The 14,331-nt window shown below is 43.8% G+C and overlaps 2 protein-coding genes and 1 non-coding gene across 3 annotated transcripts; all 3 read right to left on the minus strand.

Annotated features, from left to right (window-relative positions):
- Positions 1-779: 779 nt before the first annotated feature.
- LOC101784487 (40S ribosomal protein S14) lies at positions 780-3,222 on the minus strand. The gene is made up of 6 exons (XM_004952597.4): positions 3,072-3,222; positions 2,848-2,970; positions 2,680-2,725; positions 1,798-1,883; positions 1,594-1,723; positions 780-1,068 (listed from the first exon to the last, which is right to left on the minus strand). The coding sequence occupies exons 1-6, from the start codon at positions 3,072-3,074 to the stop codon at positions 1,001-1,003; spliced, it is 456 nt and encodes a 151-aa protein (XP_004952654.1). The 5' UTR covers positions 3,075-3,222; the 3' UTR covers positions 780-1,000.
- Positions 3,223-3,505: 283 nt separating this feature from the next.
- On the minus strand, positions 3,506-6,397 carry LOC101784890 (protein ORANGE-LIKE, chloroplastic). The gene is made up of 8 exons (XM_004952598.3): positions 6,045-6,397; positions 5,433-5,547; positions 5,219-5,332; positions 5,032-5,118; positions 4,832-4,908; positions 4,608-4,735; positions 4,307-4,431; positions 3,506-4,022 (listed from the first exon to the last, which is right to left on the minus strand). The coding sequence occupies exons 1-8, from the start codon at positions 6,269-6,271 to the stop codon at positions 3,945-3,947; spliced, it is 951 nt and encodes a 316-aa protein (XP_004952655.1). The 5' UTR covers positions 6,272-6,397; the 3' UTR covers positions 3,506-3,944.
- On the minus strand, positions 3,640-3,719 carry TRNAL-UAG. Its single transcript has one exon. It is a non-coding gene; the product is annotated as a tRNA-Leu (tRNA).
- Positions 6,398-14,331: the final 7,934 nt, after the last annotated feature.

Raw genomic sequence — 14,331 nt, forward strand, 5'->3', positions numbered from 1 at the left:
ATTTTGTGCTTTCAGCCATTCCTGAAAATCTTCCTTAATGTACTCCATAGCATCAGATCTTTTATGTTTCTGTGATATTGTTGCGAACCATTCTTGCACTAGTTAGAATCCTTTGTGTTGATTCTGTTAACCATTGCAATTTTCCGTCAATGTCTAGCAGCATTGGAGATGGTGCTAAAATGGATGGTCCAGAAAATCATGGAGACTAGTAATTAATTTTTGCAATATGAAATTTGCATACCTGCCACCATGTTTAGATCAAAATTGACTTGTTTATCCTGGCCAGCTGTGTGGACAGCAAGATCTTGCACAGCAGGGCCTTGTTCTACATCAACAACTTCGTCTTCTCCCTGGACGATAGGATCTTGGTTGAGATCAGGAGTTCCATCCTCTTCTCCTATTGGATTAATTAAGGTCGAAGTGGCATTCTGAGTTGATATGAAAGTTATGATGGCCTGCTTTATAAAGGCCAGGGAGTGGAAAGGATAGAGCCAGTTCAATTTGTTTCGGCTTAAGCTCAATTTGTTGGTTGTGCAACCTTCGCATTGCTGAGAGCTGATGCAACTTTGCGCCACATTAAGAATCTTCTCGAGATGCTCTTTTCCGACGGCAACCATACAAGATCACGGCATCGGCACTTCCATGACTCTTTTCCGACATAAAAGCGGCCGATGAGGAATTACCACTTCGAGTTTCACCCTTTTATCCTCTTTGCATAAAATTCAAGTCCACAAAATCAGTGATAAAAGGCTACTCACGATAGCATTTCAGGCTAACTATTTATCGAGCCAACAAGCAAACAAATTATCAGATGTGGGAGCTCCTGTATTTGTGTTTTGCTCAGTGAAAGGAACATACTTCATCAACAAGGATTAAACAGAAACATGTCCACAAGTTGACACCTCAAAACTTCAATACATGTTGCAAAACTTGCTCAGTATATGAGATGAAAACAGTATAGAACTGCTACATCTGCCAACACACGCTGATAGACTTGAAATTACAGCCTCCTTCCCCTCCTGCCACCCTTTCTGCGTGTGCTGTCAGTTGGGACTGGGGTGACATCCTCTGAAGAAACAAAGAATTGGTCAGGTTACATCAAACAATGCAAGAACTGCATTCTACCAAATAGTACTGGAAAGCCTGGCAAATTTAGATTTGTCACTTACCTTTCCAAAAGATAAACTACAAGACACTACACATTCTACATTACATATATGATATCTAAATGCAAGGAATGTATTCTAATGTTAGTCAAGGCATCCTTAGTTATGCCGCAATAACTGGAAACCTGTGGATGGGGTTTGCAGCTTGCAAAGTCAGGCATACTGAGTTATGCAGCAAATTTAACTGGAAATGAACAGCACCGTGTGGATGGGGTCAGCAGACTGCAGAATAATAACTAGATAATGTACTTTAATCATCATCGAAGCTCAGGTTTTGCCATTGCCAAGCATGATATGTTATGTAGCAAGTAGACCAAACTATCACTGGCTTGATCAGTATAGCAGAGGACTTCTGGGACCTTTTTAAATCAAGCCCACATGAATGGAAGATGCAAAAAAAGGGTAAAAAACATAGGCCTGTGCTTACCAATACGACCAATCTTCATGCCAGATCGAGCAAGAGCTCTAAGAGCAGACTGAGCACCAGGACCTGGAGTTTTGGTCTTGTTTCCACCAGTAGCACGGAGCTTAATGTGCAGGGCAGTAATCCCAAGCTCCTGCAAAAAGGAAACAAGAAACTGAGCACCAGCAGATAAACAACTAATGTAGTTTTGCCCCAGAAGAAAAATACCTTGCATCTTTGAGCAACATCCTGTGAGGCAAGCATAGCAGCATAAGGTGACGACTCATCACGATCAGCTTTAACCTTCATTCCACCTAGACAATGCAACATTTGACAAGTTAATAAATATAACAAATGGAACAAAAGTATGGTTCTTGATTACCTAAAAAATACTTGCGTCTTTAAGAAAACAATACTGGTAATTATGATCGTTAAATAAGACGATTCAATCCAACTCAAAAGGCTATTACTAAACAATAGATAATGGCAGTCTGAAAGCTTGTAACAGAACACACTGGAGCAATAGATCATAAAATGGCACAGGTCATGTTCATGTTCACTTCCATAATATAGACGCCTCCATTAAATTTAGCAAATGGACCCAGCAGGAATAACTTAGCCCAATCAGCGCAGAAAAGCAACTGACTGAAACCAAGTATACTACCACAGGATACACAATAGCAAGATGGAGACACCTACCAAAACAGGAAGAGAGAGGGTCCAAAGAAAAACTCTCTGGTCCCTCATTATCAATCTTGCACAGCTATGACTCGAAACGCTCCCATGTAAATGAAAGGGAGGCGATCTTAAGGGCCGTGCTTGAATAATACAAAAGTAGTTCTTTCAGCTAAACACTGAGCATAACCTCTAACATTTCTTCCAACCAGATACTACAAACTCATAATACAAATGAAGGAACCAAATCAAGTGGATTGCCAAGCTCAACTCGCCAAACTATGCAGTATATTCAGAAACTATAGCTACATCTCTTCATAGAAATAACATAAGACTAGTTAGTAGCACAAACAGACATGCAAAACTAGACACCATTGCATTCAAACATGACAAATACATCGGGACTTGCAGGTGAAACGTGAGAAGGCTATGTACCAGTGATGCGGACGAGCGTCTCCCTCCCGGACAGATCCGTCACATGCTGCAACACGACATACAATTGCACATGTCAGCTTCCATTTTTCGCTCATTCCCCTGGATCCTCCGCTCAAGCAAACTTGGCCGAATCGGATGTAAATAGAATGTGGGACTGCCGCGTCTTACGATGAAGGTGTCGTTGAAGGAGGCGAAGATGTGCGCGACGCCGAAGACATACTCCCCCTCGCGGACGGCGGGGCCGAGCGTCACGTTCTCCTCCTTGGGCTCCCGCGTCTTCTTCCTTCCGGACTGCACAGCATCGGCGACAACAATAAATACATCGCCGTCGACGATAACGCGGTATGAGATCTAAAAGAGGACGGAGAGTGAGAGGTGGCACAGCTCCATACCATGGCGGCGGAGGGTGAGGAGGAGGAACGGTTAGGGTTCACAAGGGAGGACGGCGGCGAGGTGGCGGCGGCGGAAAAACCCTAGCTCTCAAGCGGCTGCGACTCGGTTTTTGGGTGCCCGTATAAGTAGCCCGCTCGGTCATGCGTGGCTGTGGGCCTCTCCTGGGCCAGCCGTGCTCATTAGGCGGGGCCTCCTCTCGGGAAGCAGCCCAATAGGTCTAAATGGCAACAGATTTATTCGTTTTTTTTTTTGTGTGTGCTGTTGGTCTGTTGGGGCCAACAACGATGCAAATTGCCAAATTATATCACCCAATAAAGAAATTATACTGCTACCATGGAGAACCTTCGAACCTCGCCAAGTTATATCACCCAACAAAGAAATTCGTGATGAAAATAATAAAATGAAGAGTAACGGAGATTTCTTCGGAAGCATATGAACAAGATACCATATGCAGGTATGGAAAAATATGATGATAGTCAAAAAGTCTTACAAACCAGATTGTTATTTAGGATATATAAACGCGAAGTATAGAAGGCGCAGAAAATTTAATGTAAAATTAAAATTATTTGACAGCTGTGGGATTTGAACCCACGCCCTTTCGGACCAGAGCCTAAATCTGGCGCCTTAGACCACTCGGCCAAACTGTCTGTTGTTGACAGCTCTAGGGGTAAAGTTTTATATCAACGTACGCGTCAACAAAGGCTTAGCGCCAAATACAATCCGGAGGGGAAACTCAGATCGCTATATTGATTGGTCAAATAACACGACTGCCAGTGTTCGGTGCTGTATTATGCCTGATCTGATAACGTTGAGTTTTGCACGGCCAGTGATAGGCGCGAAGGAAAAAAGGCTTACTCCCCAATTGCTCAACACTAATCAAAGGGATCTATCCGTGGATCATGCTCGCTTGCCATCGCCATTCCTGTGCACAAGCATGTCGGGCACATAACCTGGCAAACATGGAGACCCAAGAATCAACATACTTTATGGAGGCAATCATGTTATTGGTAGAAGATGATGTGAAGTGCCTGATCTGTTCTCTTCTGTAACCAGGAACAATTTTTGTGCAAAACTGAATTGAAGCACTAAATATCTGTTTAATCTGCATTATCACCTTGCAATTTTACCTAAAGACAAATACCTAAAGAATAATAACCGTTCCATTGTTTCCGATTCAATCTTTTACCAGCATCAAACTGATAAATGTGAAACACAATGGCAATAGACAGCATACCTTTCCAGCTCCTGAACAACTCTGACACCTTCCATTCATTGACCGCATATTATTCCCTGATAGTGAAAAAGGCTTTGTGCTCAATAACATCCCGCTAGCAGAACAGCGAGCACACGGCAAGTATCCTACATTGGGGAAGCAAGATCAGACATGTGAGTACAGAGTTAGTGTTACTGTATTAGGTACACAGGCAAAACATCATTTCAGATATATCCAAGTTTGCATTCGGATGATGAATCATGCATTAGGCATGGCTGAGGCCATTCTTGGGTCAGATAGTTCAAAAGGAGATTGCTTGTACCAGTCCCATGGCAATATGTGCATCTTTTCTTCTCTTGTTGCCTGACGTTTCTCACTTCAACCAACATTAAAGCTGAGATAACGCCAACCGCGCCACCTGAAAAGGATGCCACTATGGGGTCTACCTGACTGAACAGAAGAAAACAAAAATGTACCAAATCACTTTTCTAAACACTGATACATAAATACAGAATTCACCATCGAGATATAGGTTCTTCAAAGCACCTCAATTGAAGAGGCAAGTGCAAGGTCCGTATAAAATCTTCATAAGATGTACCTCCAAGCCCTAATTTCAGTTCAAGCTGCATATGAAGAAAGATTGATGACTTGCTATATCACCGCCCATACTGAGAAGATGCCTTGAAAAAAAAACATGGAGTACAAACATAAACCATTGAGGTGCTTTGAAGAATGATGGCACTTACTACTGGGGCTATCAAGCCTCCAAATATGATTATCCCAGATATGACAGAGAATGATGTCATATAGAGTTGCTTCATTGTCTTTGCTGACTGTTTTGGGCAAACAAAAGAAAAAAAATAACAGAACTTAGAACAACTTCAGATGCCAATGTGATCATTTTTCAGAAGTTTGTTGAGAGCTGTTGGTCACCGCATGAGGCATAAATGGAATAGTTGATGGAATCTCAGGCATTTCATTTTCTTCACTACTGGGACCTTTGCTTTCAGAAGTTCGGATTCGCTGCTGCACTCGCAATCGTCTGACCTGATAACATTTTCCATACATAGATTAATGAGATGAGCCTCACCATATGGACCACCAAAAAAATTGACCAACTGATATGCATAATGCCCAAAACAGAAACCTCTTCCATTAGAAGGAAAATTTTGTTGCGGCGGCTCTTGATGTTGTTTTGAATCTCATGCGATTGCATCTGAACAAAGTCCTCGATTGTCTCTGGACCTTCAATTATACAAAAGCTGTAGACAAGAAACATTATCGAGCCTGTAAGACTGGGCCCATATGGATTAGCATATGTCTTGTTCGACTAGATTTCTAAGGAAAGGCTTACTCTGCGAGTCTACTTAGAATTCATAAGTTTTGCTTTTGTGCTCCCCACTATGAAGTCAATACTGTACGCTATCAATTTGATCCGGCATGTAAACATCTTTCTTATGAGTTATGATATCTGGGTGAATCTTTGATGTGGTTTTCCCTCTAAGGTCACAATTCAACATTAAAACGTAAAACGCTCGAAAAGATATTTCTTAGAACAGATCTCGCTTTAAGCTAACTGGACTATATATGTTTCCAAGCAGCTTATGTAGATATCTCGAATTTGACGACCGGGTGCTCCGGTGCTACCGCCACGAATAAGGGAAACATGATACCCGTAGCTCAAAACAACGCCATTCCTGGGACCATTTCCTAACGAATGAAAACGGGAAATTGCGAGGATGAAGTTAAGTAAAGCAACCTGGAGACGCCGCCGTCGCCGGCCACCCTGGACTCGCCGGCCGGGGAGCACCGCTGCAGCACCAGCTGCCGCCGGCCGCACCCGGCACCGGGTCCTCCCCCTGCCGTTCCCCGCACCGCGCAATGCAACCCCCGACCCGGAGGACGGGCACGCGAGGGAGGCGCCGCTACGAGCAGGCGCACCCTCTCCGGTGGCGGGGCCGCCGGCGGTGCAGCGAGGGAGGACATGGCCGGCCAACCCGGGGGAGTTCCAAAGCCAGCCAGCCACCAAGCCAAGCGCGCGGCGTGGCCGTTGGGGGGACGTACGGAAGCTGGTGGTGACGGAGTTGGATAGGCCCGCGCCGGCGGAGCGGGTCGGGTTCACGGGCCGTTTGCCGTTACCGCTCTACCGCGGTAGATGACAAAGGTGGAAAGCCGCAGCATCTCGCGACGGCGGCATCGGAATTTCCTCCCTTTTCTGGGCCCGTGAGTAATGTACAAGAGCGAGCAAGTGGGATGGTGGCGAAAAGTAGGTGGCGGCCGTGGAGAGCTAAGAAGCAGCGGGCTGTGAGTGAGGGGCTGTTTGGATACGAGGTGCTAAACTTTAACGGTGTCACATCGGATGTTCGGATGCTAATTAGGAGGACTAAACATGAGCTAATTATAAAACTAATTGCAGAACCTTGTGCTAATTCGCGAGACGAATCTATTAAGCCTAATTAATCCATCATTAGCAAATGGTTACTGTAGCACCACATTGTCAAATCATGGACTAATTAGGCTTAATAGATTCGTCTCGCGAATTATAATCCATCTGTGCAATTAGTTTTGTAATTAGCTTATGTTTAGTACTCCTAATTAGTATCCAAACATCCGATGTGACAGGTGTTAAACTTTAACAGGTGTTTCCCAAACACCCCCTGAGTCGTGACGTTCCTCGACAGGACGACGGAAGGCTGTTACGCGTATACTACGGTATACCCGTCGGCAGGGGCGGAACCAGGATATGGACAGAGCAACTTGAGCTGATAGTCACGTGAACTGATTTTAGTCACATATAATGATATAATAATAGCATATTTCACAAATCTTAATCAAAATTAAATTACATATCTATCAACTTAAATTTAGCTCTTCGATTAGCAGCAAGATCGTACGCTGTAATAATATCATCAGTACTGATTGATGCAGCTAATTCCTTCTCAATATAAATTACCAAACAATATCGCAGAAATCCATCTCCCATTGTACATCTGAGACGTGTCTTCGCAAGTTTCATAGCTGAAAAGCATCTTTCGGTGGTTGCAGTTGATACTGAAAGAGTTAATACTAATCTTAATAACATGTCCACCATATGATAAATCTTAATAACATGTCCACCATATGATAAGATGAATATTTTCCTATTTTAAATAGTCCACTTGTTTGATCAGCAAGTGTTGATAATTCCTTTAGTTCTGGACTGTTGCATACATTAATTTGAAAATGTGGCAGCTGACATTTCAATTGAGCTCTTTCTTGACTTGATTGAAATGAGCTCTTTCTTGACTTGAGAAATCAGCACGATAATATTTTCCACCAGAGTGCATATATTGTCTATGTTGAATGTGTCCAGCCTAGGATCCAAAGAAGCACAAAGGGACAAAAGCTCTGTCGCTTGAGAACTGAATCGATCTTCTAACTCTGCTAGTTGTTGATCAATTGCAACACTAAACACATCTACTTTGTAATGGTGAAAGGCTGTGGTGTTGTCATTCTTGTTTCGAGATTTAGTCACGTCAACATACCTACAAATGGGAAGATATGGATTGATCGATGAACCAGTACAATTTTACAAAAGAATAAATAATTTGGAAAAAAACCATATTTCTTACTCAGATCCGGAATATCAATCTCATGCTTTCCACAAAACAATTTGACCTCCTTAAGAAGAGGTTCCCAGCCATTATCTCGCAACTCACCAAGCAACACTTTTGTGGTAGAAACTGAATCCACCGCATTTAAGATATCAATGCTCTTCTTTTGGAGTGTCTGGTACAACACATTAGTGATCTTCATAATCTTTTCCATTAGGAGTAGACTAAACATAAAATCAAATGTGATAATGATTCGTAAGACACCATTAGCATCTCCCCGAGAATACTTCGAAGCTGAATGATCATTAGCAATGCTGCGTAGGACTGAAACTGTGGCACCAAACATCTTTTTTAAGCTTAGAATGGACCTATAGTGGGAACTCCATCTAGTGTCCCCTGGCCTTTGTAGGAAGGAAATCTGATTTGCCCCTCGCCCTGTGTTAAGCTCTCCCAATTCAATTTAATGGGCAATTTCCTCTGCTTGTTTTGCTAGCAACTCATCATTGCACTTAGGAGAAGCAATAACAACATTTATGATGAAATTTGCATGCTGAAAAAAATTGTGTACCTCATGGACCTCCCTTGATGATGCTACAAGAGCCAACTGAAGCTGATGATCCATGCAATGAATATAATATGCATATGGGCACTCATTGAGAATTAGAGCTTTCAATCCATTCCACTCCCCTCTCATGTTACTGGCCCCATCGTAACCTTACCCTCTTATATCTTGTGTGCTTAGGCCATTAGCTGAGAGGACAGCACAAATTGACTCTTTAAATGTCAAAGTTGTAGTATCACTAACATGGATCAGATCAAGGAAACGCTCCTTTATAAGGCCTTCCTTGTTGATAATCGGAGGACTATCGCCATTTGCTCTTTTTTGACTCATCTCAAGCTTCATCAACCATTATGCAAAATTTGCTATTGTCAATTTCTTTTCTAATTGATTTCTGCACTTTTCGAGCAAGTATGCTTAGAATTTCCTTTTGGATATAAGGTGAAGTGTATTTTGCATTTTTGGAGCATTTTCCCAACACAACCTCATTAACCTCGGTGTTATAGAAAGCCAAAAGCTTGACCATTTCAAGAAAATTACCTCTGTTTAAGGAATCTGGAGATTCACCGTGGCCTCTAAAGGGACAACCTTGGAATGTCAACCACCTCAAGTTAAATTTAAATACTGCAGAAAGACATGAGAAATTGATCTTATTACCTAATGCAATCAATTGTAGTCGCAAGCATTCGTCTTCCTTTTGCAACCATTATCTCTTTTTGCTTAACAAGCACATTGTCAATTTGAGCCATTGTGTTCTTAAGTTTATTAAAACACCGAACAGAATAATTGTGGGCTGAGCCAACATCTCCCACGTGTTTTAGAAAAGAACATTCATTTCTGCAATTAACTGTTTTCCAGTTTTGAAACCCCTTTACTATGAATGTATCTGATCCAACTTTCCCAATTGGCTTCTTGGAAAATAAAAAATATGGCAGGCAGTAAGCACGATTTGTATGAGGTGAATATTCTAGCCAGGTAAATTGCTTGAACCAGTTACTCTAAATTCGACGACGATGAGCTAATTCACTGAGTGAGTACTCTACCAACACAGGTTGATATGGACCCTCTGAAATATAAAATCTCCAAGCTTCATCTCGTTGATCAGCTGGAAATTCTAATATTTGAACACGTTTACTAGGGTCTCTCTCAAATCTAGTAGCAACAACTGGTGGATGCTCAGCAACCTCGGCTTCGATTGGCTCAGCGGTAGTAGCAACATTACTCTGATTATTAGGATTTTATACATGATTATTATGAGTTTCCCCTTCCAGATTAGGAGCTTCCACTTGCATCAGCTTAAAAAAGCTATTGATGGTCTTTCTCTTCTTTATATTGTCTAAAATTTGGAGCAAGAACATGACTCAGCAGCAATAGATAAAAAGTTTGGAGCAAGAATCCATCCGCTTTTGAGACATTCAATTGGATTGGAAAGAAAATCATCTGTACATGCATCATGAAATACAAACAAAAAATCCCCAAGATCTATAGCCTAGAAAAATGAAGATAGGAGAAAACAAATGAACCACAGTCCACAGAGACGCTGCTGCGCATTGGTCCATCATGGCATCACGCCATCATCCTTCATCCTTGACCTTGTCCTCATGCTCATGTGCGGATGTGCCTATTTGCTCGTTTTGACTGGCGGCAGCGGAATACGAAGTGACACGAAGTCACGAACGGCGGAACGGAGGGGCAACTGGCGTCTGGTGACTGCTACCGTGCCGTGCGCCAAGGGTTCAGAGCCTCAGAGGCTTCTTAATTTTTTATTGGGCTAGGCCCAAGCTAGCCAGGGGCAGGACTGCAAGGGGGTGAAAGGCACCCAGGCTGCTAGGGGGTGCCAGGCAGAGCCGCAGAGGCCCAGGCCACAAGGGGCCACTGCGGATGCCGCAGAGGGTTAGGTTGTGCCAGGCCCCCCGTGCCCCCTCCCTCCGCCACCGCCCATCAGCGTCCCTACTCCCTACCTCAATGAAACACCGGCTGTTCGGATGCCCGCTGCTATTCCACCTTCCAATTTAGGTAACCACATACAAACATACTTTCTCCGTCTCAAATTAACTTTTGCTATTAATCTACATATACACTATGCCTATAAAAAATAGTAAAAATTATACATCTAGAAATGCCAAATGACTTACAGGCTACAATTTGGAATGGAGGGAGTATAATCTAAATAAAGAAGTGTATTACTACATCACTAGAGGAAATAAAATAGCAAAGTAATTCTTCCATGGCTGGCTCGCTAAAATCGGAGAAGACCGCAGATTAGGGTTAAGAGTTCGGGGTTATCGAGGAGGGATCCATAACCGATGGGATTAGAGAGATGACTGGTGGCGGTGGTAGGCTTGGTGGAGGTGGTGAGGCCGTGCGGCGATAGTGCCATCGGCCAGGTGGTGGAGGACATCCGGTGGCCGGTGCCGACGGGCAAACGGCAAGGCGGCAAGGTGACAACGGCGAGGCGGAGGATGGCGATGGGGGTGGATCATGCTGAGAGTGGCGGGGCGGGCGAAGAGTGGAGCTTGCCTAGATGTTCTATTTTTCCTTTTTTTTGTGCATGAGGCCTCCGTGTTGGGAGGGCTCTCCACCGATTGTTATCGGAAGAGCCCTCTCCCCGCCTCGTGTGGAAAATCATGGCATCAATTTCATCAAATCAAATATTTTTCTACAGCATGAAAAAATCAAGTCAAGCAAATATATTTAGAGAGCTTTCGTATGTTACGTCGGAATCCTAGCTGGCATAATCCCAACTGCCTTTAACTGTATTTAAATGTGTGTTATCAACTACAAACACATTTATAAAAGACAATCTTGCTAAGGACTTATAAATTTCAACATATTAATTTGGTTGGGTACACTAATCCTAACCAAAAGTGCAACGGCTAGACGATACTTAAGAATCCTAGTGGCAGGTCACTAGGGTAAACCTTTCCAAAAAGGGATGTGCTAGCGCACGGACGTCCGATGGGAAAACATTCAAAAATAGCATCTGTAACATAGAAAATCAACATTTGTAACATCAAAAATCAACGTTTGCAACATCAAAGAACGTGTAAAAAACTTCTTAGTGATTCGTTGATGATGGAAAAAGCCCGCCGCAACATCTGTATCATGTTGCGTGCAATATTCAATCTCGCATTGGAAAAAATGCAACATCCGAAACTAACTATTTCACCATCATAAAAAATATTGTGCAACATCCAAAGTAACATACCGAAACTTCATGAAAGACAAACCATTCAACATCAAACTGAAAGACAAACCATTCAACATCAAACTATCGATTCATGAAACATCCCATCCCAATCAAATGGCAGATGCAACATCGCAGATCACAGGTGAAACATCACAAAGTCATTGTTGAAACATCCCAAAATCACGGCTGCAACATATCAAAAGTAGATTAAAAAAATCTCAAAATCATGGCTGCAACATCACGAAATCACAACTACACCGTGGTGGGGGGAGCACCGGTGTTGTCGAATCGAGCTCTTCCATCGTCGAATCGAGCATATGTGCCACAAAATTGGAGCGAGGAGAGCCGATGTAGCCGCCCGAAGCTCGTTTGCCATGGCTGCTACCCGATGCTCCCCTACCATAGCCTTCGCTCGGAGATCCTCCATAGCCTCCCAGAGCTGCCCCACCATGGCCGCTATCCGGAGCTCCTCCTTCGTAGCCCCTCAGAATTTCCCTTCCACAACCCCCGCCCGCGGAGCTCCCCCCGCTGCCACTCGGTGATGACCTCACCCACCTAGGCATCCACCTCGGCCTCCATTTGCAGCATGGGATCGAGGGTCTTTCCTGGTGCAGCACCAACAAGACCTGGGCCACCATCGTTTGCTGCTAGATGGGTTGCTGCTGGAAGCCTCCGTTGACCTTACTAGCTCAAGCAGCTGCATCGGTGGGGACTGGAGAGCAGGAGCATGTGGAAGCAGCAAGCATCGAGAAGGAGGCTGCGTGCTAGGAGACGTGTGTGGATAGGAATGATGAGGGGTGTGGGTGGATAGGAATGATGAGGGGCATGGGGGCATGTGTTTTATTTTTAAACCGACGGTATGCGATACTCATTTGACGGTGGACGAGGCGTCCGATTTTAGCTGGCACATCGGATGCCCGACTCTCAGCATTACCATTCTAAAAAGATAAATCACCACCTAATTGAAGTGTCCCCACATCAGCAGAGACTAAATGTGATGCAAATATCAATCCTAGAAGGCTGATAACACATTTATTCAACAGATAGTTCAGTTACCGTACAACTCCCGAGGGAGTGGGCGTGAAAGTCATGCAATGATAAAAAGCAAATAAATAACAGCGGCTAACCAAGCGACTGCCAAAAGACAGCACTCGGGACTACACGGCAGCAGAAGCATCTTGTGAAGGCCAACACACAAGCAGCGTTAGGTGCGGACACAACCTCCTACTCAAAGTCCTTGGCGACGAAGTCCGGGTCTTCCTCTGTAGCAACGAAGCAAGGGTGAGTACAAAAGTACTCAACAAGTCCAACCCCATCCATGGAGGGGGATACACTCAAGTATATGCACAGGATATAATAAGGATAGGCTAATGTTCATTTGCAATAAAGCTAGATTTTCATCACATGCACGGGTTTGTTTTCAAAAGGGTTTTTGGTAAACCTTTTCCTTTAGTAACCGAGACATTGAGTGGGGTTGATCCTACACAAAGGATCCAAATTTTATTACTATCGGACTCCCCGTCCGCCATAGCTCACGGCACAACTGCCGGACACTTCCAAAATCCAACACACACACACCATGAAACCATCCATTCCCAAGTGCTAGTTATGTGACCAAGCCATAACTCGTCCAATGCCGTGGACACGGCTACCCGGATAGATTTTAACTCTGCAGAGGTTGTACACTTTTCCCATAAGTAGGCTACCGTAACACGATCACCTTAGTGCCGGTGCGGATCCTAACAAAGCCATTACCCACCTTAGCTAAGACTGACTAGTCCACACGGAAACACCCAAAGGGTTAACGACCCATCCACGAGGCCGTAACCGGGACCTAAGTCACCAAGATCTTACTCCTTTTTCATAGGCTTCCATTGCTCACCAGCACACCCGAAGACTAACAGTTTAGCTAGTGGGATTTATGCTAAGCCGTTGCCCATACAACGGTCGAGTGGTTGCACGATGGTTGAATTAGGCAAGATGACACATCAACTTGGTCCTTAACCATGATAAGATGGATATCTCCCAACCTTGCTCAACCACTAAGGTACGAGCACAACATTCTGGCATTTCACACAAGAAACACATATCCATCTCATCTACACATTCCTTGCCTTTGAACCCGGAAACCCATTTTCCCATTTGAACACACTCACGCATTTGTTCTCTAAATAAATCATTGTAATCATGATTGAATTTGAGTAACGAATTCCTAAGCATTCTAGCAGTAGTTATCATCTAAACAGAGCAAGTCATATTTAGAGATAAATATAGGACAACAAGGAATAATCATAACAATCAAGGGGTGGCTATCCAACCATGTCTTGCAATAAAACAATATGCATTTTTATAAAATAGGCCAATAGGTTGTGTTTGAAAAACTAGGAATTGAATATGCATCAAAGGGTGAGATTGGACTTGCCGTCCTCAAAGCCTTCCGGGAGTTCCGGCTCGTGTTGCTGGTCCTCGGGCTCGGGCTCGCGGTCGAACTCCTCCTCGTGCTCCTCCTTGGGTACTCCGCGATCTATGGCACACACAAACGGGCACACAAAATAAATAAAAGAAAATACGATTTTACCCGTTGAGCTCCGAACAGAGAACGCGAACGGAAAATAGGTAGAATGAGTATTTTCGAGAAATTTGTATATGATCGGCGGGAGTATACTGGAGGATGTCGCGGTCGAATTTGGGATTAATTTGGAGG

Source organism: Setaria italica, chromosome I (assembly GCF_000263155.2).
Source record: "Setaria italica strain Yugu1 chromosome I, Setaria_italica_v2.0, whole genome shotgun sequence".
NCBI classification, from domain to species: domain Eukaryota; kingdom Viridiplantae; phylum Streptophyta; class Magnoliopsida; order Poales; family Poaceae; genus Setaria; species Setaria italica.

Bases quoted from the DNA above. Each gene is read 5' to 3' on its own strand.
- LOC101784487 (XM_004952597.4), bottom strand. The intron at 2,726-2,847 runs GTAAGACGCGGC...GTCGTGTTGCAG, and splicing joins CCTTCAACGACACCTTCATC to CATGTGACGGATCTGTCCGG. The intron at 1,724-1,797 runs GTATTTTTCTTC...TCCTTTTTGCAG, and splicing joins ATGTTGCTCAAAGATGCAAG to GAGCTTGGGATTACTGCCCT.
- LOC101784890 (XM_004952598.3), bottom strand. From the start codon at position 6,271: ATGTCCTCCCTCGCTGCACCGCCGGCGGCCCCGCCACCGGAGAGGGTG. The intron at 5,333-5,432 runs GTTTCTGTTTTG...AAATGTTATCAG, and splicing joins TTTTCCTTCTAATGGAAGAG to GTCAGACGATTGCGAGTGCA. The intron at 4,736-4,831 runs GTGCTTTGAAGA...TCTTCTGTTCAG, and splicing joins CACTTGCCTCTTCAATTGAG to TCAGGTAGACCCCATAGTGG.